Source organism: Salvia splendens, chromosome 20 (assembly GCF_004379255.2).
Source record: "Salvia splendens isolate huo1 chromosome 20, SspV2, whole genome shotgun sequence".
Classification (NCBI taxonomy): domain Eukaryota; kingdom Viridiplantae; phylum Streptophyta; class Magnoliopsida; order Lamiales; family Lamiaceae; genus Salvia; species Salvia splendens.
The window spans coordinates 2,185,278-2,212,440 of NC_056051.1; the positions used below are offsets into that span (position 1 = coordinate 2,185,278).

Sequence of the window (27,163 nt, forward strand, 5' to 3'; positions counted from 1 at the left end):
ACATAATGTGATAAAAAAAATATAAAAAATTAGAAAGTTGTTTTAATTAGGTTGTATTGTAGGCATTTTGAATATGTAAGGAAATGTGACTAATAATTACTCCAATCGAAACTAACAATTCCAATCGCAATCAATTATAGACCGTAAGTTTTTTTCTTTTTCCTTTCATTATCTCTACTTTTTTTTCTTGTGCAACCTTCATTTTCTGTGCACATCTATTTTTTTCTTTTCAAATTACAGATATTATGCATTTTTCACATTTAGGTTGAACTACTCTTATTTTTCTCATTTATCTATACAGCTCTTTTTCACAAAGTATTATAAGCAAAACACAAGATTGTAAGTGACTCATTCTCAGTGTTAGGCCATACAAAAAATATGATTAAAAACTTAAAATGGCTAGCTAGGAAAATTTGAGAAATAAGACTAAATCTAATTTGAAAATAACTAAAAGAATTGTCTAACAATTCATCTTTTATCAATCTTATTCTTATCAATCTAACTCATGTCTAAAGTAGTACTTTTTAGCCATGAGATCGACAAAAGTTAAAAAGTTCATAGTATATATCAAAAGGGAAAGACGAAAACTGAAAATTGGTTATCAAAAATACCATTTAAACTGTAAATTTGCACCGTCTAAGAGTAATTTCACAGATAAACAAACACTCAGCAAGAATGGATTTACGTAGAATGTGATAATATATCTACTTTTGCCTTTTCCTCTTGATCTTGATCGTCTGGAAGGTCAGCGGGACAGGGAGGGTCGCGACCAGAGACATATTTTCACGAACAAACTTGCAGCCCAAGGACTCGTAGTGAGTTCTCAGTGTCACAGGGTTCATCCGGAGATCCCTGGCAATGTCTGAAGGGTCAGAGCGAAAATCATCAGCAAAGAGAGAGAGCACCAGAACGTAGCTTATCAGCAGATCCTGTTTATCTTGAGGAAGTCGTTTATCCGTAGTGGAAGCGAACATGGTGGAGAATTTCTGGGATAAGATGCTAGGCAATTTGTGAAACTTTGCAGACGACACCCCATCCATAGAGTGTCGATCCTTGAATCGTATGAGATGAGTGATGTATGACAAAATTCCAGCCATCCTCCTTCTACTTGACTCATTCTACAAATTTCAGAGGCCGAAATGATAACAAAATAGCTCAGACTCAACACAATGAAGTCCACATAACATGTTGAGATATCTTATAAGCTAGAGAAAAAAGGATTGTGATCATCATGTCAATTAACTCGGCAAAACTAGCAGTCAAAAGCATGGTGAGTGAACCAGCAGATACAGGAATGAGCAAAACCAAGGGGTTGTCTGTATCACAAATTGGAATCACGAGGAAATAATGACTGACGATTAGACAAAAGAACAAGTTGGATTCACAAGGAAATAATCATGAAACCAAATCCTTCATTGGAATATCAAAGTTTCATAGAAACAAGTTTAGGGTAACTGACATGTTTTCCAAGTTTATAGTAAATGCCAACAGTTTTCAGCAAATGAACGAAAACTTGAGAAATTAAAGTGATAAGCTGATACGCATGTAATCAGTTAACCGTGAGAAGGATAATACCATGTTGAAGGAAAATCAATTGCAACACAGCCAAACAATAACATTAGGGAACTTCAATCATCTTATGAATTCTCACCTTAATTTTTTGCAATGAATGAACTCGATTGAGAACAAAACATGGGTAAACATCTTGGGCCAATTCTGATCCACCATGCAACTTGTCAAAAATGTCTTGAAGGTAATCCCACTCCCCTTTTAGAATGATCTTGTCAAGTGGATAGGCCATCTCTACCTCATTGGCATCTATATTATGTGGAGGGATATTGCGAGCATTAGCAGTTGAAGGGACTGCTTCCACCAGTGCCTCCATGTTCACCTTGATCCCCTCCAATTTTTGTTCCATACCTTCTTGCACTCCTACATCTTCTGTCCTACGTAAGGTTACGCGTTTCTCATCCTGAGAGTAAAGGAGTGCTACATATTAGAAGTGAAATAAATCAAACACTGTGCCCCCTTTCCCACTTTTTTCTGTGATTCATTCTCTTTCAGGAAATAAAAGAAAAGATGCTCGTAATTCTCAAGTTAGGCCAGCCCTGTATAGCATATGTCATATTAAGCTTTACCTACAAACTACTAACACAGAGGTGGACTGAGATTTAATAAACACAGCCAAACTATTTAATTTCCACCCAAAAAAAATGCATACCCTTCTTATATTTTTCTTCGTTGAATACATGCGCGTGGCATTCATGAATTTCTCGGACCTCTCTTCATATGTATCTGCTTCCTTTTCCGCATCTTGTGATTCATTTTCAGGCTGCTCCATCCCAGGAACCTTTGGTTCCAACCTGAATATCTGCAGCCACACAATAAAATGTTTCAATATATTGATTCCAGAAACAAATAAAACAGCCTCTGCAGTTTTTCGTCTTTGCACTCATACATCACCGAAAGAAATAATCATATTTGAGCCTCAAATAAGAAAAAAGAACACCAAATTCAAAATGGAATCAGAAATCAATACCAAGGGGCATCAAAATCATGAATAGTTCGTTCATTCACTTAAAAACCAAGTCGAAAAACATCAAATTTAAGAAGAATCAAAACCTTCAACTACAAGTGCAAAAAAACAGAAGTTCAATTTTTTTGTTGTAAAGCCACAAATTGAAAAAACAAATAAAACAGATATTCCACCACAAACACGCACAAGCTAAAAAAACACCAAAATGGAATAAGAAATCCTAATAACAAAATCAGCGAAAAACTGAGTTAGTTTAAGCCACAAACACAATACCTTATTAGCAGCAATAGGAACCATCTTCAGCACCCCCGTCTCCTTGTCCAACACCCCAAGAGCATAATTGCAGAGCTGCGGTGTCCTAGCTTCGCCGGAATAGCTCGTTCCTACAAAATTGACAGCGGACCCGCCGACTCCCACCACCACCTCCAATCTAGGGTTTTTGGGATTTCGTTTGGCATTCCTGTACACCTTCACGCTAGAGACTCCGGATTTCGAGTTGGATTCCTCCGAATTCTTCAACGGGTCAAATCCGGAAGGAAAATATCCGATTACTGGCGGGATTTTCTTCTCTGGGTTTTCGTTAATTTCCTTGATTTTCACATTCATAGTTTCCAATTGCTTTCCCATTTCGGCGCTCTCCTGTTCTACTCGATTCTTCTTCTCTTTTTCCCCCATGATTCGACGAGGGATTTTCAGGGGTCGTGCTAAACCCTAACTTAACACTATGGGTTGTCAGGCTTTTGTGATAAACCCTAATTTAGTTTTAGCCTTTTAAGAGACACTTGCCACTAATTAATATCGCCCGACGCCCATTGCCAAACCACATTTCTTTTCCACAATTAAATACTTCAATAATATATTGATTTATTTACAACTTATACTACTATAGATCATTATTAATTCCACACTAATAATATGTGAGTTTTGCTATGAAGTAACATTATTTTAACTATCATTTTCGTTATCTCTCTTATTTTACAGTTATGCATCAATTCTCGTGTCATCTCACGTTCCTTATTTTTTTGGGACTTGAGGGGAGTACTTATGTGTAGCTTACTATCCGAATTTTACAACTACCACCACCACAACTACTACTACTACTAATAATAATAATAATACTTAAAACATACTACAAGAAACTATAAAAACAACACGAGTTTTAATACACAATTGGAAACGTAAAAGATAATAAAAGAAAAATGCGTAAAGTAAGAGAGGTGGACAAAATAAATAGTGGAAATAGTGTTAGTAAATTCTGGGGTCCACATCCTAAAATAGGAAGTTTAGAAAGTTCTATTTTTAAGGGACAATCCAAAATGAACATAGTTTCTATTTTTAAGAGACGGATATAATAATAATATTTATATGCAGTGAATAATGTGTTACTATTATTTAGATAGTTGAATACTCCATCGGTCCGTGACATAATGTCTCATTTTGCCATTTCAGAGTGACTGCGATTGAAAGTTCCATTTACCTTCTATTCTATGTAAATGGACCTTACCATTCACCTTACACATTACACATTGTATTATAAAATCAATATATAAAATTGGGGTTCAGACTCCACTAATTCATTTTCTCGTTTTTATTCACAAAGTTAAACAATTTCTTAAAACTTGTATCGAGTCAAAATGGGACTATAAATGGCGGATAAAGGGAACATTTTTTTAATTTTGCATTAAAACACATGTCGTTTCAAAAATTCTTTTTTTTAAGAAACGGACGGAGTTTTCTTAATTCTTGTGCCAAAATGAAATAATCCCAGGAAAATAGAATTTTTCAATATACCACATTTTAATAAATTTTAAATTTTGGTATAACTCATTTCAATATTAAAATATTACACCGATTTTCATTATATTGTACTGAAACCTACTATACTTCTTAGTTTTACTATATATCGGATTTCACTACGGTACATCAAAATATGCATTTACCGAAATCTTATTTCATATAGTTGCATATAATTGGTATGGTATAAAAATTCGGTGTATGCAGTATAATCAATACATATTGGCATCATAGTATACCAACAATTCAATACATACGACCAATATTTCAGTAACATTTTCTATTTCTCACCTTTCATAACAAAGCAAATGAACTCTAAATCAACTTTGTCTTACCTTCATAACAAAGCAAATGAACCCAATCAACTTTGTCTTACCCAACACACCTTGTCTTCCCAACTAATTCGGCGTATTTACATGACATGTCACATAATGGCTACACAAACACAACATTAACCTTTGATGTGCATATAAATTAGTTACTAGGGTTGACTGTAATTAACTTCGATGTGCACATAAATTAGTTACTAGGGTTGACTAAAATATCCGAGATTCGAAAATCCAATCTGAATCAAATAAAAAATTTAAATTTCGATTCGAATTTTCCGTTCGGTTCGATCCTTAACCCTTTACATTATAACTTATTTTCACAGCAAACATTTAAAAGTCATATCAAGCCCAAGAATAGCTAATAAAATCCCATTAAAGAGAAGCATGATAATCCAACAAAATCAGGGGAGGGGACTACAGCTGAATCTAACAATAGATAATACTATTTCAAGAGAGAACCAGTAACCACAAAGTCTGCATTGACATTCACAGGTTAAAGCACCAAATGTAATACTTGAATTCGAACCTAGGCGGTAGCCGGAGTTTTAGAAGTCGAGTTGAGAGATCAGCATTCCATCTCAAGGCCGGGGTCTCTTGTTGCTGCATGATGGGCACTTGTATTGCTTGATTTGCTCGGCTTTGGCAGGAGTAATCTTGACACACTTGCCATGGAACCACTTCTCACATATGTCGCAGCATATCCAGAACTCGTCTGATGCATAGTTATCCCCACAGGCGCCGCACAATGTCTCCCCATGTTCATCATCTTCTTCCTCATCCAATTCCTCCTCCTCCTCGTCTTTTGGCTGTGGCTTTGAAACTTTTACCTGAGAGTAGGTTATATTTTTCATTACAGCGCGAGCAAATCGATACCATCAAGAATTTCAACGATAGAAATAGGGGAATCAAGCCCATATGTACTTGCATTTAGTAGTATCATTCATCATTTATGTCTAGAACTATGCAATTGTCCACATCCACGAACTAGAGACCTCATTTTTACAGATGAAAGTTCAGCAATCCAATTCAACAAAAAGAAAGCAATAAAGGTTTTAGAGACCTGAATATACTTTATTCCAAAAAAGTAATGTGCTTGGGAAGGTGTATTGCAGTAGAAGAGTGTGATTTCTAAACTTGCTCATGCACATAAAGAACATAGAAAACTAGATATGCACAGAAAAACTAATAGGGCTCATTAGATTATGGTGAATTTTGGATTTATAAGTACTATGTAAACAATCTTTTGCTTTCCTTTCCCTCTATGGTGGTGCCAGGGATGAGGAAAAAGAACAGAAGTAGAAACCAAGAATTATAGACAGTACCGGCTTAGAATTTGACTTGGATTTGCTGCTGCTGTTTGAGACTGGAGATTTCTCTTTCTGTAGTTTTTTGGCTGCCCCCGTCACAACTTCAAATACAGTAGGAAGTTCATTGATCATGCTGAATAGCCGCTTCCTGCACAAATGGCGAGCATTATATAAGCTTAATGTCTGATGGAAGCTTAAGCTAGCTATATTGAAAAAAACTACACAACATAAAATAGAACAGACGAATGGTATACAAGCTGGGAAGTTACCATCTACGAACATTATGTCGTAATTCCAAACCAATCGGAAACCTAAACATATAATAAAGCCAGGAAAATGCAGAAGAGAGCCAGTTACTTTCAATGATCAAAGTTTTGCATAAACTGAGTCATGATGACCATGTAAAGGCTATTTACTAAGCAGGAAATTGCATGCTAAATTGCTAATATTGAAAAGATTAAGCCACTGCTGCTGTTTGTCTTAAGATTAGACATTGCTAAGCATTGTAGTAAGTCTTAAGCAAGAAATGAAAATGCAGAAAGAGCATTAGGGGTACCTGTCAGCTTTATCAATGCTAAATCTAGCACCAAAATAAAAGGCAACGGAGAGCAGCCAGGAGTCGCTGTGGACAGCAATAAGAGCTAGCCAGTCTTTTTCTTGCATCCCATCTCTAGCAAAGTTGATGCCCAGAGCAGGCTCGGGGAGTTCAGGAGGTACCTCTTCAACAGGCAAATTGACCTCCCACTCCTCATGAGGATGTCCGTATAGGCATAAATTCTCCCTCTCTGTGAAGCAAGCAACAGGCAGAATCAATACCAGCAGCAGCGAGCAAAACTAGTTAAGATATTGTTAAAACTAACCATGCCTAGAATAAGTATAAGAACATTCTAAGATAGGAATATTTGGAAACTACCATGCTTCGTATAAACAGAAACAACCATACCTAGAATAAGTAAAAGAATATCCTAAGATGGGCATATTTGGAAATTCCCATGCTTTCTATAAACAGAAACAACCTAATCATTTACAGGTAACCGGCACTCATTTGTTGAAAAAATTAAATGAGGCCTGTGGCAATAGTAGTTATTACATGATGGGCAAGACATTTCCAAAAGAAATATACAATAATATATCTAATACTCCCTCCGTCCGCCATTAGGAGTCCCATTTCTTGGCGACACGAGTTTTAAGAAATGTTAAGAAAAGTGGGTAGAAAAAAGTTAGTGGAATAGGGGTCATACTTGTATATATAAATTTTAAATGAAATGTGAGCAGAATAAGTTAGTGGAAGGTGAGACCCTATTATCATTTATGGTAAAAGTGAACCGGGACTCCTATTCGCGGACGGACTAAAATGGAAAAACGGGACTCCTATTCGCGGATGGAGAGAGTACAATACAAGTATTAATACTCAGATAACATTTTACTACTTTAATAGCACCAATCAGAGGTTTACAGAAAAGATAAAAGGTATCGAAGTTAAAAGTAAAACAAAGGTAAATCGCGAGAGAAAGAATCATGTGACTGTGACACCAAAGAAGTTTCTTGACATGAACCAATATATTTCAGATACAATGTACATATCAGACCAAAATCAAGCAACTCAATTTAGCATAATCCAATTGAATCCTACAAATACAAAATCAAAACCTAGAATACACGGAGAAGACATTCAAAAAAGTAATTTTCAGTTCAATCCAACAATAGGGTAATGAGGAGCAACACAAGAAGTCCTAGAACAAACCAACGTATTTACGAATCAGAACAAGACAAATATCTAGCCAAAAATGGTGCCACTTATTTAAATATCCCATGTCGAAAGTCGAAACACCATCTTGCTTAAGTAATAGGAGTAGCATAAAAATGCAATCAAATTACATAACACATCCGAAAACAGCTGAAGACAATTCTTGTAAAAGATATTTATCCAATACACATACATCAAACAAATTGTAAAAACAAACAAAACCTAGCATATATGCTTTTCAAAACACACCAACTGCAAAATTTAGCCTACAATTGAAGCCATGATGACACAGAAACTCCAAATGCTAATAACAAAACTCCAGTCTCAACAGATTATATCAGTTGTCACAGTATAAGTAACATCCCAAGTTAAACAAGCAGTTCCCAAAATTCCGCAAGACCAGAAACACAACAATCATTAATGCTAAGCATCAACAATTTTTTTAAAAAAAAAACTTCAGAAAAAAACTTCAGCCTAGAAACAGTAAAATACAAAATTAGGAAACAATAGAAACCGAGCAGCAGTAGAATTTAAAATGTCGAGACTACCAGGATCACACTGCTGGTAAAATTCTTCAACATCTGCAGAAACAACAGACAAACCCAGAAATTAGCAGCCAAATTAATAGGGGTGAAAAAGTAAACAAATTATAATCGCACACCTGTCGTGAGGGCTTTAACAAGTGCAACTCTTCGACCCTTGAAATCCTTGAAAACTTCCTCAACAGATCGAGGATACAACCTTGCCGCCATTTATAACCTTTGTTGGTCTTATTGAATTCAAATTGAAGGTAAAAAAAATCCGATTATTGCGCTGAATAAAGTCTACTGGATCGAGAAATCGAAGTAGAGAGGGTGCAGAGATCCTTTGCTCTCTGGAGCTCGAATTGACGAGGGAGGAATGGATCAAAGTGATTGGTGTTGCAGGGTTTCACTCTACCAGATCGAAAATCGGAAGCTTCATTTCTAGAGAGAGAGAGAGAGAGAGAAACGGACTTCAACTAACGATGTTGAATGGCTGATGTGTCCGACAATCTTCTTATTTATTTTCCTTTGCATATTCTTTTCAATTTATTTATTAATTTAATTGACTTCGAGTCCTATTTTTAAAATTATTTGGAGAACTTAAATTGTATTGCCACAATAAAAACGGAATATGTAGAAATTTTCTGAATTCTTCGGATTTGATTCAATATTTTGAAAGTCCATGACCATAACCAAACTACCAAAGGTCAAACATCCTCTTACCAACATTTGAAGCAAGGAATCATTTCATGCCAAATTCAATTAAATCGAGAAGAAAAAGTACAGGAGAATCTTTCATAAAAATAATAAAAAAAATTACAGGAGAACGAAAATAATCTTACATTTGTACGTTCTTACAAATATTACATTAGCATTTTAAGTTAATTGTCTCAAAATACAGTATTCGATTTCGCAAATAAATTTCAAAATTCCTCTTAGAATATCGTACGAACTTTTAAATGTCGTAGAGAAATTTCAGAATTTGGTAATTTTAAATTGGACCTTTTATTTCATAATATAGAATTGAGGCATGCGAACTTTTCATTTTAAGAGATTTTTACATTTTTTATACTATATTCCCACTAAGCCACATTTATCGACATACCAATGGCGATCAAATTATAACAACACACTAACACACAGAGAAGATGAATCACTCCGGCATAGCTTTTGATATAATACTAAAAATCATCCAAGTATGCAGCTCAATGTGTATCTATAACACTGGAACGAAACAACATAACTTAAATATAAAGATAAACTCGTACAACATATTGTCGCCTTAGGTCTTGTACATTAGCAGACATCAACACAAAAATCACAATTGTCAAAGTCTGAGCGATGACGAATGGCTATTTTGAATCGCAGGGGGAGAAAATCGCAATCTAGATTCAGCTTCACCAGGGCATTGCAAGAAAGTATTTGGGATTCCCTCCAATATGTATACAATCATCTGCCTCCGAACATAGGTAGAAGGGATTTGTAGAGGTTACTCACCGGTACCACCACTTCATGTCTTCAAAGGAGCCTTTTTTTCTCGGTCAGAAATGCGAGCAGGACCTGTTGTGTGTGATTTAAATCGCCCTCTACCTCCATCTTCTTTCTCCTGGAACAGGCAGTCGGTGTTCCATGTGTTGGTTCAGAAACAGAAGGTCGGGACCAGCATACAATTAATAAAAGGGATGATACCAAACAATGAACAAACCAACATCTTGTTGTTTGAGATACAGGCTTGAAGCAAGAGGGTTGCTCCAGGTTGATACATAATCCTAATTTAGCCTATCCTACTACATATATATGTTTCCAAGTTATTGTGGACAACTCCAGGTTTGATGGAAAATGCTATTTTAATTTTTAACTGCCCAACAAAATTTATCTTCCATCTATAATCTTACCAATAATTGAGGATAATACATTATGATCGTGTTCATCAAGAAAAGCGAGAAGAGGCAAGAATGGAAAAGCTCAAGTACCTTTTTCTTAACCACTTGTACCACATCTTCATCATTAAGAACATGACTAAGGCCACAATGCTGAGGGTAGTGTCTTGCACTTGTTCCCCACACCAACACATACTTCACTTCCTTTACCAGGCTCCGATGAAGGTAGTTGCAAAAATCTTCAACAGTGCAGCCACCTCTACCCTGAAATAAAAATCCAATCATTGTGGGAAGACAAAAACAAAAAAACTAGCAGCGAAAAATCAGAACTGAATAAGATACTAAGAGACATACAGCAGAAAGGACACACGGGTCTGTAAAATCTGGTTGCTGGCCTTGAGGCTTTGTATATATTCTAACAAGACCCATCTCTTCCCACATTCTTGCAAGCAGTCTATCTAGATTGAGCTGTTGGAGCATAACCACACATCATTAAGCAAGCAAAAAGAAAGTTATTTGAGGCCACGTGCTAGTGTTTATCAGTGCCCCATCAAATTCTTTTACAGAAAAATATAAATGATAGATGGAATTGGGCAGGTATACAGGAACAAAGAAATACCTTCAGATTGCAACTAATGACAATTGAATTGGGTTGTCGAGCTAATCTGTCCACGTCATCAATACCAATGACATCTATTTTGTTGTAGACATATACACACTTTATGTACTTGCGGTTGCCCTCAATGACATCTATCAAATCATCCACAGTTGCATCTTCACGAAACAAAACCTGGTGAAATTGAAGTAGAAAAGAATTGTCAACATTCTCAGCCCTATTACATAGTTCAACCATCAACTGTTATCATTTTTCATACTCCTCCATCCCATAAAAATAACGACTTTAGGAACGGCACGGGTTTCAATGCGAAATTGGTAAAGTATGAGAGAGATAGAAAGAAAAAAGTGATTGGAGTATTGTTAGTGGAGAATGAGGTCTACCTCCACCTCATAAGAGAGAAAAAACTTGCCAAAAATAGAAGTCGACTAATTTTGTGGGACACCCAAAATGGAAAAAAAGACTATTTTTATGGGATGAAGGGAGTATATCATAACACAAAACAAAACCAAAACAGAGTTAGCAATATGAGACAGCTCACAGCTGCAACACATACCATGAAGAGGAGATTCACCTACAAGGATATTACAGCTCGAGTTCTTGTGGTTCATATTTAAGCAGTCCTAATCTGTGTACTTACTAATTGGTGGTCATGTGCTAAGGCATTACTGAAATACCATGGATTTTTTCTTTTACCTATGACAATTCTGTGCTATCACAAGTCTAGTTGTAATGTGATAATACATCAAGCAGATGAACAAAACAAAATAATATTTGCTCTAAACTACGAAAACAATGACTTTCAGGTTGGTTTCTGGTTGGGGAGGAGTAGTTACCTCGGCATTGTGAATCTTGTACTCATGTAATATTTGATAGCAGAGCTTCTCATCCACATGAGTCAAGGGTAATGTACTATTGAAAGAAATTCCTCCAGTCTTCTTCTTTTTGAAGTAGATCTGTCATCAAGAAGTACCACACACATCAATTAAGAGACAAGCTAGAAGTCATAACTTTGAGGAAATGCCTCACTCTTCTTCCACGAAAAGATTCATTCAATTAGAGTTCTTGTCTGGATAGAAGCTAGTCAATCAGCATGAATAGGTAGTCTACAATCATGGCTATGAATACAGAATATTAAAGCTTTATCCCTCCCTAAAGGATCACGGAGAAGGCCTAAAAGTGTACGGTAAAGTTCAAAGTAGTGCTTCCAAATAAATGCTAGAACCAGATATACAATGGAGAAATCTCAAAAATACATTACTTGCGGTGGAGTTTTGTTTAAACGCAGGCCAACTGCTTCCAATTCCTTTGTTAGGATTTGCCGATGCCCTTCACTCTAGATTTTGAAGGACAAAAGAAGAAATTAGATTCAAAGATAGATGAATGAGATCTCATATAACTACTAATTACTCACAACAAAATCAAAATATCACAAATTCTTATCCACATCAATGTGCAATTTCAGTATTTCTCCAAGCCAGAAATGCTAAGCAAAAGTGCAAAACACGATCCAGCCATGTAAATGAAGAAAAGGAGCAAGTTCAGACAAAATATACAGGCTACTAGCAATTCCAGAAAAAAATACTATCTTATTTTTATATATAAAATTGTCTTTTACACCAAAGAAATATAAGACACACAATGTATGTAACCCCCCGAAGATAGAGGGTTCAGATAGTGTCACAAAAACCAAGCAAGCAAAGAATTATGTCAATAATTTACTTTGTAGAATCATATAACGCAGCAACCTGAAAAGCCATCAATAGTAGTCAATAAATATTAGCATGGAATTAATACTACTTTTATGACATTTTTCTTATGCATATACTCCATGTGTTTTGTGTCTAATTAATCATCAGGATATGCAATGTGTTCAAAATATTATAAGAGATCACAATAAATGACCAATTGAAGGTCGGAAAACTCCATTATTGAGGGAAAGCAAACAATTATTTTAACAGTGAAAGCATCACACAAAAATTTCAATGCAGATGACTCTGAGATAAGTACAGTTGAAAATTTTCATAGAAAAATATAGAACTATCCAAGGAGCAGTTGATATAGCTAGGACTTACTTTAGAGGCATCCAGAACCATCAATACAAGATCTGATGATTTAGCGACCGCAATAACCTGACAAACAAGAAGTTTATGTCAGGGTGTGTACCATCGTCATTTTTATAATCCTTGTTGTGGGTTGAACCCGATAAGCTTCCCTCTTCCACAGGAAAAGTGCAATACATGCATGTCCCATTCTGTCTCACTAGGCATCAAATAACAGAGTCCACTGTATATATCATTACCTGCCTACCACGACCCTTTCCTTCAGATGCACCTTCGATAATTCCAGGAAGATCAAGCAGCTGAATTTTTGTGTCGTTATAGTGAATAATACCAGGGATACAGGTAAGCGTGGTGAACTCATATGATGCAGCTTCTGAATGTGTTCCCGTCAACATAGTCAAAAGTGTGGATTTACCAACACTTAACAGAAAAAAAGCATGTCTTTTAGAATTTAAAAATGTATGGAAGTTAAAAGGGATACCTTAAGATAACCTAACAATACAAAAGAATGACATGGGCAGTTAATCTTGATTCTTCAATGCATAACCAACCTGGGAAAACCTATCAGTGCAACACGGCCATGACCGTATTTTGAAACTTCGAATCCCTCACCACCTCCACTAGCTCCCTGGCCCACCATCGAAGAATTATCAGAATACGAGTGACTTGCAAAAGCCATAGTAACACTTAGAAAATAGCAGTTGGTATAAAAATACATGCAAATGAAACTATATGATTCCTTTTTATTTTTTCACCCCCACAAAAAAAATTCATACTTTCGGAGGCTCCAACAGTTGTGTCCTCAGCTTTGCTATCTTAGCCTTGAGCTGACCCAAATGATATTCTGAGAAAATCAGTTGCACATAGAAGGTCAGCATCAAAATTAAATTGAGAACAAAACCAACTCAGCTTCTTGCACTAAGCTCAGTTACATATTCAGAGAAGGATCAGGTATGTAATTCACCTGTGGCTTTATTTTTCTGAGTCCGAGCCATCTCGAATTCAATTTCCTTAATCTTTTCTATGATCCCCATCTTTCCTTGATTAATTACCTGAAAACAATTAACATCATCAACGACATTCTCGCAATCAGTTGAGTATAGCTGCATCAATAAACTACTACCTAATTGGAGGAGTTCAATTATAAATGAGCACAAACAAACACTTTCCGCAATGCTTAAGCTCAGATTAGTTGTTCGATGCAAATACAAACAACCTATTGGAATCTAGAATTCTCCTTGATATAATTGATACATCAATCCAAACTCACATATAGATAATCGAAATGTTACCTAGTGAGTTGGGGGAGAAAGGAGAGGACGCCTGTAGGGCTTTACCGGAGTGGAGAAGAGAATTCGCAGGTGGTTTAGACTTTAGCTAAATTGCAATCTTGTTAAAAGTGGTAGAAACTGTAAATTTAATGTGGGCCGCAAAAAGGCCCATATATATGGCCCATGTTCAGAAACCAAGACTCACTATCAAATTAATACTCCCTCCTCCATCTCAATTTTCCATTTTAGTCTCATTTATCCCACTTCATTTTTACTATCTCCGATCCACAATAATAAAAGTGTTTCTTTTTAGCATGCGATTTAAAAAAATTTGTGTAAGTAAGTTAAGTAATGCGGAATAAAGTAAGATAAGATGAGAGAATAAAATAAAAAACAGAATAAAGTAAGTGAGAAAATTTGTTTTAACTTTTACTCATAGTTTAAGAAATGGATGTTGTGTGTGTTAAATAAATAAATAGAAAAGTAAGAGGGAAAAAATAGGAAGAATAAAATAGAAGGTGAATAAAGTAGAGAAAATAAAGTAAGAGGGGATAAAGTAAGAGTGAGAAAAAGTTTACTACATATAGAAATGACTCAACTATAAGGAAACTTCCCGAAATGGAAAAATAATTTAACTATGAGGGATCAGAGGAAGTACTAAAAATGAAAATGACTCCACTACTATGGAATGCACTAAAATGACAAAAAAACTCGACTATCATAGAACAAGTGAGTACTACTATTTTTAGTAAATGAGCGTATATTCCACTAATTCATTCTATTCACATTTTATTATAAAATTAATACACCCCGGTCTTAATAAATATGAAATATTTTGTTTTCGTTATAAAATTTGATGCAGTGTTATTTTGTAATTTATAAAGAGACCGTAAAATAAGACAAAAAAAATAAAAATAATAGTATTAATGTATGAAATTTTTAATTTTTAATAATATAATCCAAAAAAATATTTTATTTCTAGTATTAGAGAAAGTATATAAAAATAGGAGTCTAAGTTCATTAACGTTTACCGTTAAAGCGGCCCCACGCCAAACACCAAAGTTAGAGAACGAATGGACGGAACGCGGATAAGTGGGAAAGTGCAAAGCAATCAAACAGCTGAATTAAATTCCATCAATGGCGGGTTCAGTTTCAGTTCTCTCTCTCTCAACCCTCTACTGCAACCGCGCTTTCCACAATGCCAAACCCTTTTCCTCTTTCCAAAATCGCCTCTCATTTACCTGCTTCTCGTCCAAGAAGAAGCTCGGCTTCACGGACCAGATTCTCGATTACATTGAAGGTTCTCTTTCTTTATCACCTTTTTCGCCTAGTGTTTTTTTCATTATAACTATATTTCACTAATTTGATTCACTCAATTCCAAAATTCATGCGCTGAAAATGTAATTTATTGCGTGGCTGAACTCTGAAGGGTTTCGTTTCTATTGATTTTGTGAAAGCCTATATGAAAAATAAATCTGATAGCTGATTAATTCAACTAATTTGGTAAATAATCCATCCAGCTCAAACGTGATTTTGTAAATATCGATGAAATTTAGCTTAAAATGGCAGTGAGCTTGTTAGATTTGGTCATCTGCGGTATTTTAATGGTTTTGTTGTAAGCTGATTTGGTTAGTAATGAACCAAGTTCCATCATAGTTTGAAACCGTGACGAGCGTTCAATCAAGCTTGAATTAATAGTTTATTGATCGAATTACCAGTTTATTGGTTCTTCTTGATTCGGAATCTAATCGAACAAGTTAGACATGATTGTTAAAGATTGATAAAAGTTCAAACAGGCTTGAAATGGTAGTGTGCGCAAACGATTGATTCGTTTACAACCCTACCTGCTGAGTAACAAGTGTTTGTTTCACATGTAGGTGGACCGAAGTTGAGGAAATGGTATGGGGCACCTGATATTCTTGAGAACGATGGAGATGAACTAAATGAAGATGAGGCTTCAGGTCTTATATCTTAGTAACATATTTATTGATTTTGTTAATCTTTTGTTGTTGATTATTGTGTTAAATCATTTTCTTTATCTCGAAACAGAGGAAACCGTTAGAGATGCTGTGTTAGTAACTGACGGGGACAATGAGATTGGTCAGGTGATGATTTTATATATATATGATCAGAATTTAGTAGGCCTCAGTTGCATCAGGATTGTGAACATGAGAAACAGTATACTGCTGTCATGTTTTGAAACTTTGTTGTCTGATCTATTGCTTCTGCCACAGATGATTATACTTCAGCTAATCGTCAAAAGACTTCGAGTAAAAGCACTTGTGAAGGACAAGCGTGTTGCCATGGAAGCATTTGGCGCTTATGTTGAGGTAAAAAGTGTTCTCCTTACAAATTACTCGTTGGTCAGTCGTTTAATTCACTTTGCTGTCGAAATCTGATACACAAAGCTTGTTTTGAAGTCTTTGGCTGGAGATCCAAAGGAGAAGATCTTCCTCAAGAAGGCCTTTAGAGGCGTTCGTGCAGTTATATGCCCAGTGGTACGTACGTCTCCCACATCGTGTTTTACTTCTTCAATGCATTTATTGATATAAATTTATAGGAAGGAAGCTTGTACAACATTGATGGCTGGAAAGGTGTGCAGAATGTGATCTTATTGTCTAAGGTATCACAAATTTCAGACATGAATCTAGCTCTGCAACCTCAACAAACTCACATTGCTGATGTTGTGAGTGTGTGAAGGTTTTCAGTTGTCCGTTTATAGGGAGTTGAGTGGCATTCAAGCAATCATGAACAGCAACGCCAGGAAACTAGCAGAGGAAGATGAGGATACGGTGAAGGCCTCTGGTGTACCTTATACCATCATCAGAGCCGGGATCCTGAAAAATACCCCTGGGGGGCAACAAGGTTTCTGCTTTGATGAGGTATTTCGATTTCGTTTGGTCTTGCACGCATAATCGTCAAGTCTTGCACGCATAATCGTCAAAGCATGTATACGAATTCTTAGGAATTTTCTGGATTGACAAGAAAATATGGATGACAGGGTTGTGCATCAAAGGGAAGGCTTAGCAAAGAAGATGCTGCCTTTATTTGTGTAGAGGCATTAGACAATGCCCCTCAGAATGGATTGCTATTTGAGGTTTGGGAATACAACTAATCCTCTCTCAGTCTCTCTTATCCTATTTTCATTACTCCTGTTGTTCTTTTGTTCTAAATCGGAGTTTGTTTGGTCATGCATCAGGTTGTTAACGGCGACGAGAAGGTTTCTGACTGGAAAAAATGTTTTGCTGACTTGATAGAAAGATCAACATAGCAGCTCGAAACCCAAATCCAATGGTGTGAGACAGGTCGAGACCAGGTTCTAATCCGACGATATTTGATTGCGTTAGTGCTATTATTTGTACAAGTTTGAAATATATGTCCAATTCTTAAAATAGAGAATTACCCTCCCATCGATTCAAACTGTATGATCAAAATCCATCATTCAAGAATCTAGTGAATGAGCATATCTCTTAAATTTAATGAACATTAGCTTTTTGTCCAAGATTCTATTTCGTTTGCTTCTGTCTGCAAAACAATAAAGTTAAGACACATCAACTAGGACAACACACTAGTCAGTAGTCTAATACAGTTCTTCACAATCAAGTTGTAGTTTATTGTGCCAACAATTATAGTCAACCAACATCGATCCAAATTAGCGTGACCAAACATCACTACAATATACTATTCGCATGGTTCTTAAAACATCAACAACAATGTCACCAAAAGTTTAGTACATCCACGAAGATATCACTAAAAATGTGTCGTCCCTCAACTATTCATGAGTTTAAGTTACTAAAAATATCCATCATTTCTTCTCTTTTTTTCTTAACTTTCATTAGTCCCACATTTTTCTTTATTTTCATTTCTTTTATATTGTAATCTAGTAATCACAATTTAATTAAAATACAATATTTCTCCATATGGTGTGATTTCTGGCCCAACATAGTAAGTCTCGGAGAAAAAGTAGGTCAAACTGTCACGCCGCATAAACTTAACTGGCCGCTGAATTGATCTCAGTGGACTGCTAAGAGTCTTATGGACTCTCGGCACCAATTTCATCGAACTGCTGACCATGTCTCATCGGTCGTTGGGCGTGTTCAGCTTCAGTCTCAATTTCCGAGACGGGCTGCTGGACTCTTCGACGGCCGCTGGTTGATTATGCCCTCTTGAAGTCCAAGCTTTCTGTAGATAAATATACGTACAAAACCAAAAAGTTTGTGATTGATTATTTTTAAATTTTACCGAAAAACCCAGACTGCTATAAACGACTATTATCCTACAGATATTCATTCATTTTATTAACAAAAGGTATATTTCTTCTGACTTGGTACAAATAAGGGTGGGAAAAAACATGACCTGAAATAATAGAGATTAAAGAATCCGATTTTGACATCCTCTTTTTTATTTTGTCTACTTTATCCGACAAACAAAGAAGACAAAAATTGGATCAAAGAAAGACATCTTTTTATTAAAATCTCATATGTCACATCAAATTAAAACTTGATAGTTCAAATCACAATAAGGCTTACAATATACTATTCCCTCGGTTTCATATCAGAAGTCATAATTTCATTTTTAGTTTATCTCACAAAAGATGTCACATTTCATTTTTTTAGAAAAATTTCATTCTTATATTAATATAAATATATTATTTTCTCTCTCCACTCAACAAATGAAATAACATTTTTAAAAATCTCGTATCATTACTTAAGTGTGCAATCTATTACTCCCTCCGTCCCTGCTAAGATGACACATTTCCTAGTCAGCACGAGATTTTAGGAATTGTTAGTTAATGTGTTTAATTGGAGTGAGAAAAGATGATTGTAAGTATTAATTGGAGAGAGAAACAGAGTTGAATATTTAATTGGAGAGAGAAAATGAGGTTGATTGTATTAATTGGAGAGAGAAAGTTCCAAAAAAATATTAATGTGTCATCTTATTTGGACAAACTAAACAGGAAAGTGTGTCGTCTTAAGTGGGACAGAAGAAGTATTATTTTTCCCTATGGGACTTACAATCTCACAACATAACTTATTCATGATAAGAAAAATTCAAATGATACTAGGATTACAGCGAGCATATTTTTGAATATGATAATTTTTCTCAAACCCCGCAACATATTTTTTATCAAGAATCGCCCAAGCTTCTATTCCTCCGCAATTGGAATCCTTTAAGATGACAAAATTATTTCCAACCATAGTTTCAGATTGCGGAATGAAACATGACATCCACACAGGTTTTCCCCACCCAAAATCAACCTCGGAAAGACCAATATTTGCCCAACTGGTGAAAGCAAGCCAAGTAGCTTCTTGAGGCATCTCATTCCTAAATGCCTCGAAAATTTCATATACACCATCGCTCCCCAATCGTCTCACAAACTCACCATCTATTTTTGTTATCCCTTTTTTCACCTCCCTCGCCAACTCCGTCAACTCCTTTTCTACATGGTTGCTCCACAAGCCCACGGCCTGCCACACTAAATTACCAAAACTATCATCTGGAAATGGGGGCGTCGCCCTTCTCCGAATGTTGACCGCTTGAGTCATTACCACAGGTTTCACATCCTTCTCGGCGGCCACCGCCTCCAAGAAGCATTTCCATATCACAGCGGTCACCACATTCACTCGCGACACAGTGGAGCTAGGGCTAGAGCTACCCATTTCGGCCTTAAGATTGGATAGGGTCGAGGCATCAAAAATGTACCTTCTCAGCACAAACTTTCCGACGCTCAAGTATTCGTTGTGAAGATAGCTGAAAGGTAATAAGTTGTTTGGCAGGGAGGGATTCTGTGGAAAGGAAGATTGGGCTACTCGATTCAAGGGAGCAAACCCTAATCCTTGTGCATTGGCAGCCCAACATTGGAGAAATATGGAAACCGAAACTATGTCTGCAATTACATGATGAAACTTGATACACAAGGCTATGCTACCGCAATCGAAACAGTTCAATTGAATCAGCATAACGCTATCACCTAGAACTGGTTTCTTCTCATCACCTGGAAAGAACTTGTTCATCAATTCAACATTAGGGTTTTGTAGAAAATCACTCAATCGGGCCTTCACTTTGGCGACGGCGAATGGAAGGCCTTGGTCGTTGCAATCTACAGAGAGAGCATCTCTGATAATTCCGGCAAAGGGGTAGAAGGTGACTAGAGTTCGAGAGAGTGACTCCTTCAGATGTTTTATTATGGCACTGCAGTCGTTGCCCAAGTAGTATAAAACTACGGGGATGTATGCAGCATCCATAATCTGATCTAGCAAAGAAATGTTGTAAACTCTAAGGTGAGGAGGTGTTGGTGAAGAGGGTTTTATTTTCTCCATTGAAATAATATTGCTAATTTCCATTCTGATTTTTTTTTCACTTTCTTTTTTGTTAACTGATTAGCTTGCTTCATTATTAGTTCTCTTTTATAGAGTAAGTTTGGCAAGCTAAGAATAGGGAATTAATTTTTTGGGATATTATCAATTGTCTTTTTTAGTCTATATAAGTTAGGTCTGCGTATGGTCCATATCTGTTGCTCATCCTTGCGTAGTAGTAGTACCATAAAAAAATAGGGCAATTAATCATTGCATATTAGCATAAAAAATAGGGCAATTAATCGGCATATAATTATCAGTAAAACTATGCATGCATATTATAGATAACCATAAATGACATTTTAGTAAATATAGAAATTATGAATAGTAATAATTTAGGGAGAGGATCCCCTGCTGTGCACAAATCACAGCAGGGCCCTGCTGCCCCTCACAAACAATTTTAAAATATTAAATTTTTATTTTTTTTTTATAAAAAAAATAATAATATAAAATGGTGGTGTATGGGGCAGCAGGCCCTGCTGTGATTTGTGCACAGCAGGGGATCCTCTCCCAATAATTTATTTGTGTCATTTAATGCTCAAATAACTTGACACAGTTATCCTTTCTACTTAATTGTAGATTCTTTTTCAATTCTTATATCTGATTTTTACCTTTTTTTTTAAAGGAGGATCGACGGTGGTTCCTCACCTACCCCCGAAGTGACTCGGACCCCCGGCCTAACGGTCGGAGGTGAAGCGTCTTACCAAGACGCGCTTCGTTGTCAAGGTGGGACTCAATGCGTCCACCAGCCCCGCAGGAACGGGTCCAGGATTTTTCACCTCCCCCAGCTCTTGGGTCCAGGCATGGGTACAGGCTTAATCACCTCCCGAAGCTCTGGAGTCAGGCCAGTGAATCCACTAGGCCCCAGGAAAATTAATCCTCAAGATGCGCCTCCCAGGGGTCAAACACGCGACCTCTAGGATGACGCGGTATCCTTGCCTCCCTTCTCAACCAGTTGAGCTAGGAGGCTTGGATGCTTTCTTTTTTTGTAATACTTGTTATTCAGTTTTTTACTAATTTATTTTGTTACATTATACTCCCTCCGTCCCTTGCTACTCGCACGTTTGCTTTTCGGCTCGTCACAAAGTCCTTCCACTATTTATAATTTAAGTTAGAATTAATGCATTTAATTAATATGTTAGTTTAAGTTAAGAGCTCTTTTATTAAGTGATGTCTCATTACACCTAAAATTCTTTTTTAATTACACAAAAAAATCAATCCCAAATTTACGGCCTAAAATGAAAAGTGCGAGTAGCATGGGACGGAGGGAGTATAATCTTATCTTTTTACTAATTCAGTTTTATTTATATTATAGGTATCATATATTTTTTAAAATATTTTTTAAAACTAAGTTATTACAATCAAAGATTCTAATTGATATTAGATTCAATTGAACATGGAATAGTATTTGGATGGGTAGTAACTTTTACGTTTTTAATAACCAATTGTCATAAAGTCACTCATGTGTTTTAAATAAAATGTGACACTTTTAAAGTTTTATATAAAATAAATGTGACATTAGAAATATTAGTCAATTGAATTTCACGCATATACACTTTAATTTTGTTTTGAAAAATAAAATCAACACAACAAAATAGTTTGGAATTATTTTAAGTATTTTAATTCAATATTGCATTTAGTTTTAATCAATTTTTTTTATAAATAGGATTTGAATAATCATTGGGATATATTTATGGAGTTAATTCTCAAAATAATTTTGGCTGTGAATTATAGTATAATAAGCTATGAAATCTTTATAGTAATATTATAGATTAAAGAAATGCCAACTTTGGATTATACTGTTTAGTTTCAACAATATACAATTAGAAAGATTATTTTATTTAAATTAAATGAAGGTTAATACATCATAATAAAAAACATCCAAATCAAATTAAAGAAAAGTTATAAACCAAATGTTGTGTAGTTGCTAAAATATTTTTCCTAGACTCAATAGGTTGTCATTAAAATAACTTAAATTCATTAACGATCCGCTTTATAATTTGCGGTTCTATTAATTAATGCAATAAATTGAAGAGTTTTTTTTATTTTATGTTATCATATAAATAATATAATTAATATTAAACGTTTTAAAATTTTGATGTTACATATACGTGGCTTTGTCTAATGCAATTCCAATTTTAGTATTTTTCACATTTTCAAATAAGGAATATTCATTATATTAGTACACGCATTTTGTTAGATTTAACTATTAAATGCGCAAAAATATAGCAATTTACAAACATAAATAAATAAACAACTCAAAAAATCAATAGCTTTTTCTATTGAAATAAAATATATTACAAATATAATTGATAAAAAAACGTCAAAATACTAATTATTGGAATAAAACATATTACAAACGAAGAAATTAATAGTTTTTTTTTTGTTATTATAGCCAACTATAATGATCTATTCTAAAAGCAAATAAATAAACAAATACTAAAAAATTAATTTTAAAATGCACAGTAATTATAGCTTTGGAAACTTACAGATTGGGAGAAAATAAAATACAACAATACATCATACATGTGTAAGTTGTAACAACTAATACGTAATATGCATTCTCACAGATTATACTGCAAAATCAAATCTATACTAATCAAATCCTTAAATCTATACTAATTAGATCAATAAGAAGGGTAAGTCATTAATGTGAAAACTAATCAATCACAATTTCTTATTTAGTACTATCAATTACCCACGCTAATTAATCAATTACAATATTTCTTTTAGTGTCAATTACTAAATTTAATACCTTACTCATTATACTTTATTATAGTAGTACATATAAAGTAATAGTACATATAAAAGTTGAAAATTTAGGGATTCCATATCTGCCACAGCACCACCTCTCAGCCCTTCTACATGTAAGATATTTTTCCAAACATTTCATTGCCATTTTGAGTCATACTTCCAGGTTCGATCTCGACTCTAGTTTTCTTGCTGAAATCATGGCGGATGATGCTAGGCATAACGACCATTTATTGGAGAGAGCTCTTGTGTTTTTCTGTCGATATTTGTAGTCACGAAAGTAGAATTGTTTGATGATGTATGATGATTCGATATATAACAATATTTTTAGGGAGAAAAAAGTTAAGAGCAGTATATAAAATTAAGACTAAAATCCAAATTTAGTCATTTACATTTGCTCTAAAAAACTTTGTGGTCTTTCATATTAAGGTTGTTATTGTACCTTTTAGTTCCAAACAATATGTTTTGGTCCAAAATTAACATTTTCTGTTAAATTTAATGGTGAAACGTGATTTGACAAAATTAGTTACTTAATTATAAATCTAATTAAATGATTAACCTAACTAATTCAATATTAAAATTTATAAAATATTTTTTAACTATATCAAAATATATTAATATTTGTAAAATATTGTAATACATATGATAAAATTATTAAAATTCATAAAATATTTGTTACCTATAATAAAATTAATTTAAATTAAAATTTATAAAATATTCACAAATGTTATTTTTATTATAGTTAAAATATTTTATAAAATTTAATATTTTATTTTAATTTAATTTTTATGAAATATTTTACAAATTGTAAGTTAATTTTTATTGTAGATAAAAAAATATTTACAAATTTTAATATTAAATAAATTAGGTTAATCTAACTAATTAGATTCATAATTAAGTCACTAATTTGGTCAAATCACGTTTGACAGTCGAGCTCAACAGAAAATGTTAACTTTGGACCAAAACATATTGTCTGGGACCAAAGATAACAAACTTAATGTAAATGACCTGAATTTTTTTAGAGCAAATGTAAATGACTAAATTAAGACTTTAGTCTAAGGGCCAATATGTCACACCCCAACCACTTTAAGGTATATATTTATAATAAACAAATCTAAATTAAAGAAATCACATATTAATCATTTCACCAGCTAAATACTATAATTACAAAATCCATTATTTATTAGACTTATTTACAAATATTCTAAATCTACATATATAAATAAACATTAAATATCATAAACAATTTCAGATCCATATGCATATGTTTCTTTGCTCAATTTATGTTTCTATTCATTTCCGTGTACATCATCTAAATTAGGGAAGAAATCTGAGTCATGCAATAACATTAGAATATTAATCAAATAAAGATGTCAAGTAAATATAAGTGTTGCCAAAGGTAGCGTACTTTTATTTATTTTAAAATTGACAGGCATTCACATGTATAAATATAGCCTACTACAATTTGGCTATTCTTATTCCACACGTACATATGATAATAACATGTATTCACTCCGTCCCTTAATAGATCTCACACTTTTCTTTGTAGTTTGTCCCACAAAAGATTGTCACATTTTTTTAAAAAAAAACTATTTCTCACATTAATATAAATATATTATTTTCTCTCTCCACTTAATATATAAAATAACATTTTCTAAAATCTAGTGCCACTACCTAAGTGTGTCATCTTTAATGGGACGGAGGGAGTACTATCTTTTTGTACTATTTAACTTTATTCTAAATATTTTGTATACTTTACATATACTATGAGAAGAAGAAATCGATGAGAATTCAGGAAGTTACTGTAACTGCTATATTTTAATATCTAATTTAATCCTTCGTTGTTATTAGTGCTTCCAATTACATTTAATTCTTAGTATCAAATTGTCATTATGGATTTCAGACACAATAACAAACCGTCACTCTACTAATAACAAACCGTCACAATAACAATCCAATAAAAATTGAAAAGTGAGTATTCTTATGAGACGAACTAAAAAGGAAAGAGTGCATATTATTGTAGGACGAATGGAGTAATAGATTATTGCCTAATATAACAACTTAATATTATTAATTATTATTAAACTATGTAATGATTCAATCATAAAAAATTAGTAATATTTACTAAACTATGTTATAATATCATACTCCATCTGTTCCACAAGAATATGCACTCTTTTTTTTAGTTCGTTCCATAAGAATATGTACTTTCTAATTTTGAAAAACTTTTTCTCTCCAATTAGGTGTGATCTATTCTCCACATACAATACTTTAAGTAATTTTTCTATCTACTTCTCTCTGATTACCAATTTTACATTAAAATATGTGTTGAATCCAAAGTGCATATTCTTTGGGGACAGATGGAGTATTATATAAATTAATATGGAATCAAACTATAATATATGTAATAAATATGAAAAAGTAGATAAAATAAGAAAGAGACAAAGTTTAAGAGAGATGAATAAAAAGTGAGTAAAGGAATTAATAAAACAATCCTGGAAACGGAATTCTGTCATTTAGACTTATTAAGGTCATAGGGTTTTGTATAGAATAACAAAACAAAAAAAGAATGAAAATTATACCATTATTATTATGATATTACATATTCGAATTTGAGAAAAAGAAAAAGATTCTTGGGTTGGGGGACAAAGAAAAAAAGCAGATAGAATCCGTTTTTTAGCATTAGGGATTTCATTGTTCAAAAAACGATTTAAAAGTACAAGAGAAAGTTTCCATTTTTGAAATGAGACTATTTTTTTTCAACATCCCAAAATGACAAAATGAGAATATTTTTGTGGATGAAGGGAGTATTATAAGTATAACTAATAGTCATAGGATTGTCCATTTTTATGAATAGGCAATCATAGTGTTTGGTATGTAATAAATTATAAGTTCGACTTTGAATCGGAGATATTCAACTTCTTATCATTTACTTATTCCGTCCCTAAAGAGTATGAACTTTGGGTTCGGCACATGTTTGAATGCATTATTGGTAAAGTAAGATATTGATAGATAGAGAAAGTTTTTTAAGTATTCTTAGTGGAGAGAAGAGAGTTTGCAAAATTAGAATGTTCATACTTTTTGGTGATGGACGAAAAAGGAAATAGTGTATACTCTTTAGGAACGAAGTGAGTATTACATGACTAATATAGTCATAGGGGTGTCCATTTTTATGAATATGTTATCATAGTGTTTGGTATGTCTAACTTTGGATCAAAGATATTTTGAGGTTTCAACTTCTTATCATTTATTACAATACTAATATAGATGTCCATTCTTTCTAATAGGCAATCATAGTGTTTGGTATGTGATGTGGAGCATTAATGACAATTTTGACTTCCCAAATTTTATCTTTTTCCAATGTGTTCTCGATAATTTTGTCCTATTTACTCATTTAACCCTAGTTTTCTTTTGTAGTATTTCCCAAACATGCTCAAGACCTTATAGTTAGGGGATTTCACAGATAAGGTAAGCGGGAGATTTACAAATGAAAATGAATGACTTCCATCTAGGGTTTTGATATATTTGAACCAAATTTGAGGAAGAAAGAGTAGTTTGGGTGGTTATTGACAATTTTGTGTTTTTATAATGGTGTTCTGCCCATTAGGAATATCAATGCAGCCACAAAAATAAGGGTTATCCGAATATGGTTGTATTATATACCAAACTACTCCCCCCATCCTATAACCCACATCCCATAAGAGTATGCACTTTTGGTTGGATAAGTGTTTAAATGTAGAATTGGTAAAGTAAGAGAGAGTTAGAAAGAAAAAGTAATTAAAATGTTGTTAGTGGAGAAAGAGTCTCAATTCATTAGAGGAAGAATTTTTAAAATTAGAAAGTGCACTCTTGTGGGATGGACTAAAAAGGAAAGAGCGCATACTCTTATGAGATGGAGGGAGTAGTTCTAAAAGTTAAACACCAAACACATCATTATAAAACAATGTAGAGTTCATTACAACTTTATTATTAGTTCGTTGTAGGGAATT

At 34.1% G+C, this 27,163-nt stretch overlaps 5 protein-coding genes across 5 annotated transcripts; 1 reads left to right on the forward strand and 4 right to left on the reverse strand.

Moving 5' to 3' along the window:
* Window positions 1–594: 594 nt before the first annotated feature.
* On the reverse strand, window positions 595–3,299 carry LOC121780915 (DNA-directed RNA polymerase I subunit RPA49-like). The gene is made up of 4 exons (XM_042178572.1): window positions 2,810–3,299; window positions 2,222–2,371; window positions 1,652–1,972; window positions 595–1,118 (listed from the first exon to the last, which is right to left on the reverse strand). The coding sequence occupies exons 1-4, from the start codon at window positions 3,209–3,211 to the stop codon at window positions 705–707; spliced, it is 1,287 nt and encodes a 428-aa protein (XP_042034506.1). The 5' UTR covers window positions 3,212–3,299; the 3' UTR covers window positions 595–704.
* A 1,715-nt stretch (window positions 3,300–5,014) lies between these two features.
* LOC121780916 (PHD finger protein ALFIN-LIKE 4-like) lies at window positions 5,015–8,726 on the reverse strand. The gene is made up of 5 exons (XM_042178573.1): window positions 8,375–8,726; window positions 8,262–8,294; window positions 6,523–6,751; window positions 5,982–6,114; window positions 5,015–5,486 (listed from the first exon to the last, which is right to left on the reverse strand). Exons 1-5 carry the CDS (start codon window positions 8,463–8,465, stop codon window positions 5,238–5,240), a joined length of 735 nt encoding a protein of 244 aa, XP_042034507.1. The 5' UTR covers window positions 8,466–8,726; the 3' UTR covers window positions 5,015–5,237.
* A 657-nt stretch (window positions 8,727–9,383) lies between these two features.
* On the reverse strand, window positions 9,384–14,224 carry LOC121780867 (developmentally-regulated G-protein 1-like). The gene is made up of 12 exons (XM_042178506.1): window positions 14,089–14,224; window positions 13,761–13,848; window positions 13,573–13,640; window positions 13,348–13,424; window positions 13,036–13,216; window positions 12,809–12,865; window positions 11,995–12,069; window positions 11,570–11,689; window positions 10,737–10,907; window positions 10,472–10,585; window positions 10,211–10,381; window positions 9,384–9,843 (listed from the first exon to the last, which is right to left on the reverse strand). Exons 2-12 carry the CDS (start codon window positions 13,828–13,830, stop codon window positions 9,748–9,750), a joined length of 1,200 nt encoding a protein of 399 aa, XP_042034440.1. The 5' UTR covers window positions 13,831–13,848; window positions 14,089–14,224; the 3' UTR covers window positions 9,384–9,747.
* Window positions 14,225–15,154: 930 nt separating this feature from the next.
* On the forward strand, window positions 15,155–17,551 carry LOC121780847 (uncharacterized sugar epimerase YhfK-like). The gene is made up of 9 exons (XM_042178487.1): window positions 15,155–15,367; window positions 15,945–16,028; window positions 16,117–16,172; window positions 16,302–16,397; window positions 16,488–16,565; window positions 16,628–16,690; window positions 16,776–16,949; window positions 17,069–17,164; window positions 17,267–17,551. The coding sequence occupies exons 1-9, from the start codon at window positions 15,205–15,207 to the stop codon at window positions 17,336–17,338; spliced, it is 882 nt and encodes a 293-aa protein (XP_042034421.1). The 5' UTR covers window positions 15,155–15,204; the 3' UTR covers window positions 17,339–17,551.
* Window positions 17,552–19,118: 1,567 nt separating this feature from the next.
* LOC121782739 (stemmadenine O-acetyltransferase-like) lies at window positions 19,119–20,312 on the reverse strand. Its single transcript, XM_042180688.1, has one exon. It carries the CDS (start codon window positions 20,310–20,312, stop codon window positions 19,119–19,121), a length of 1,194 nt encoding a protein of 397 aa, XP_042036622.1.
* Window positions 20,313–27,163: the final 6,851 nt, after the last annotated feature.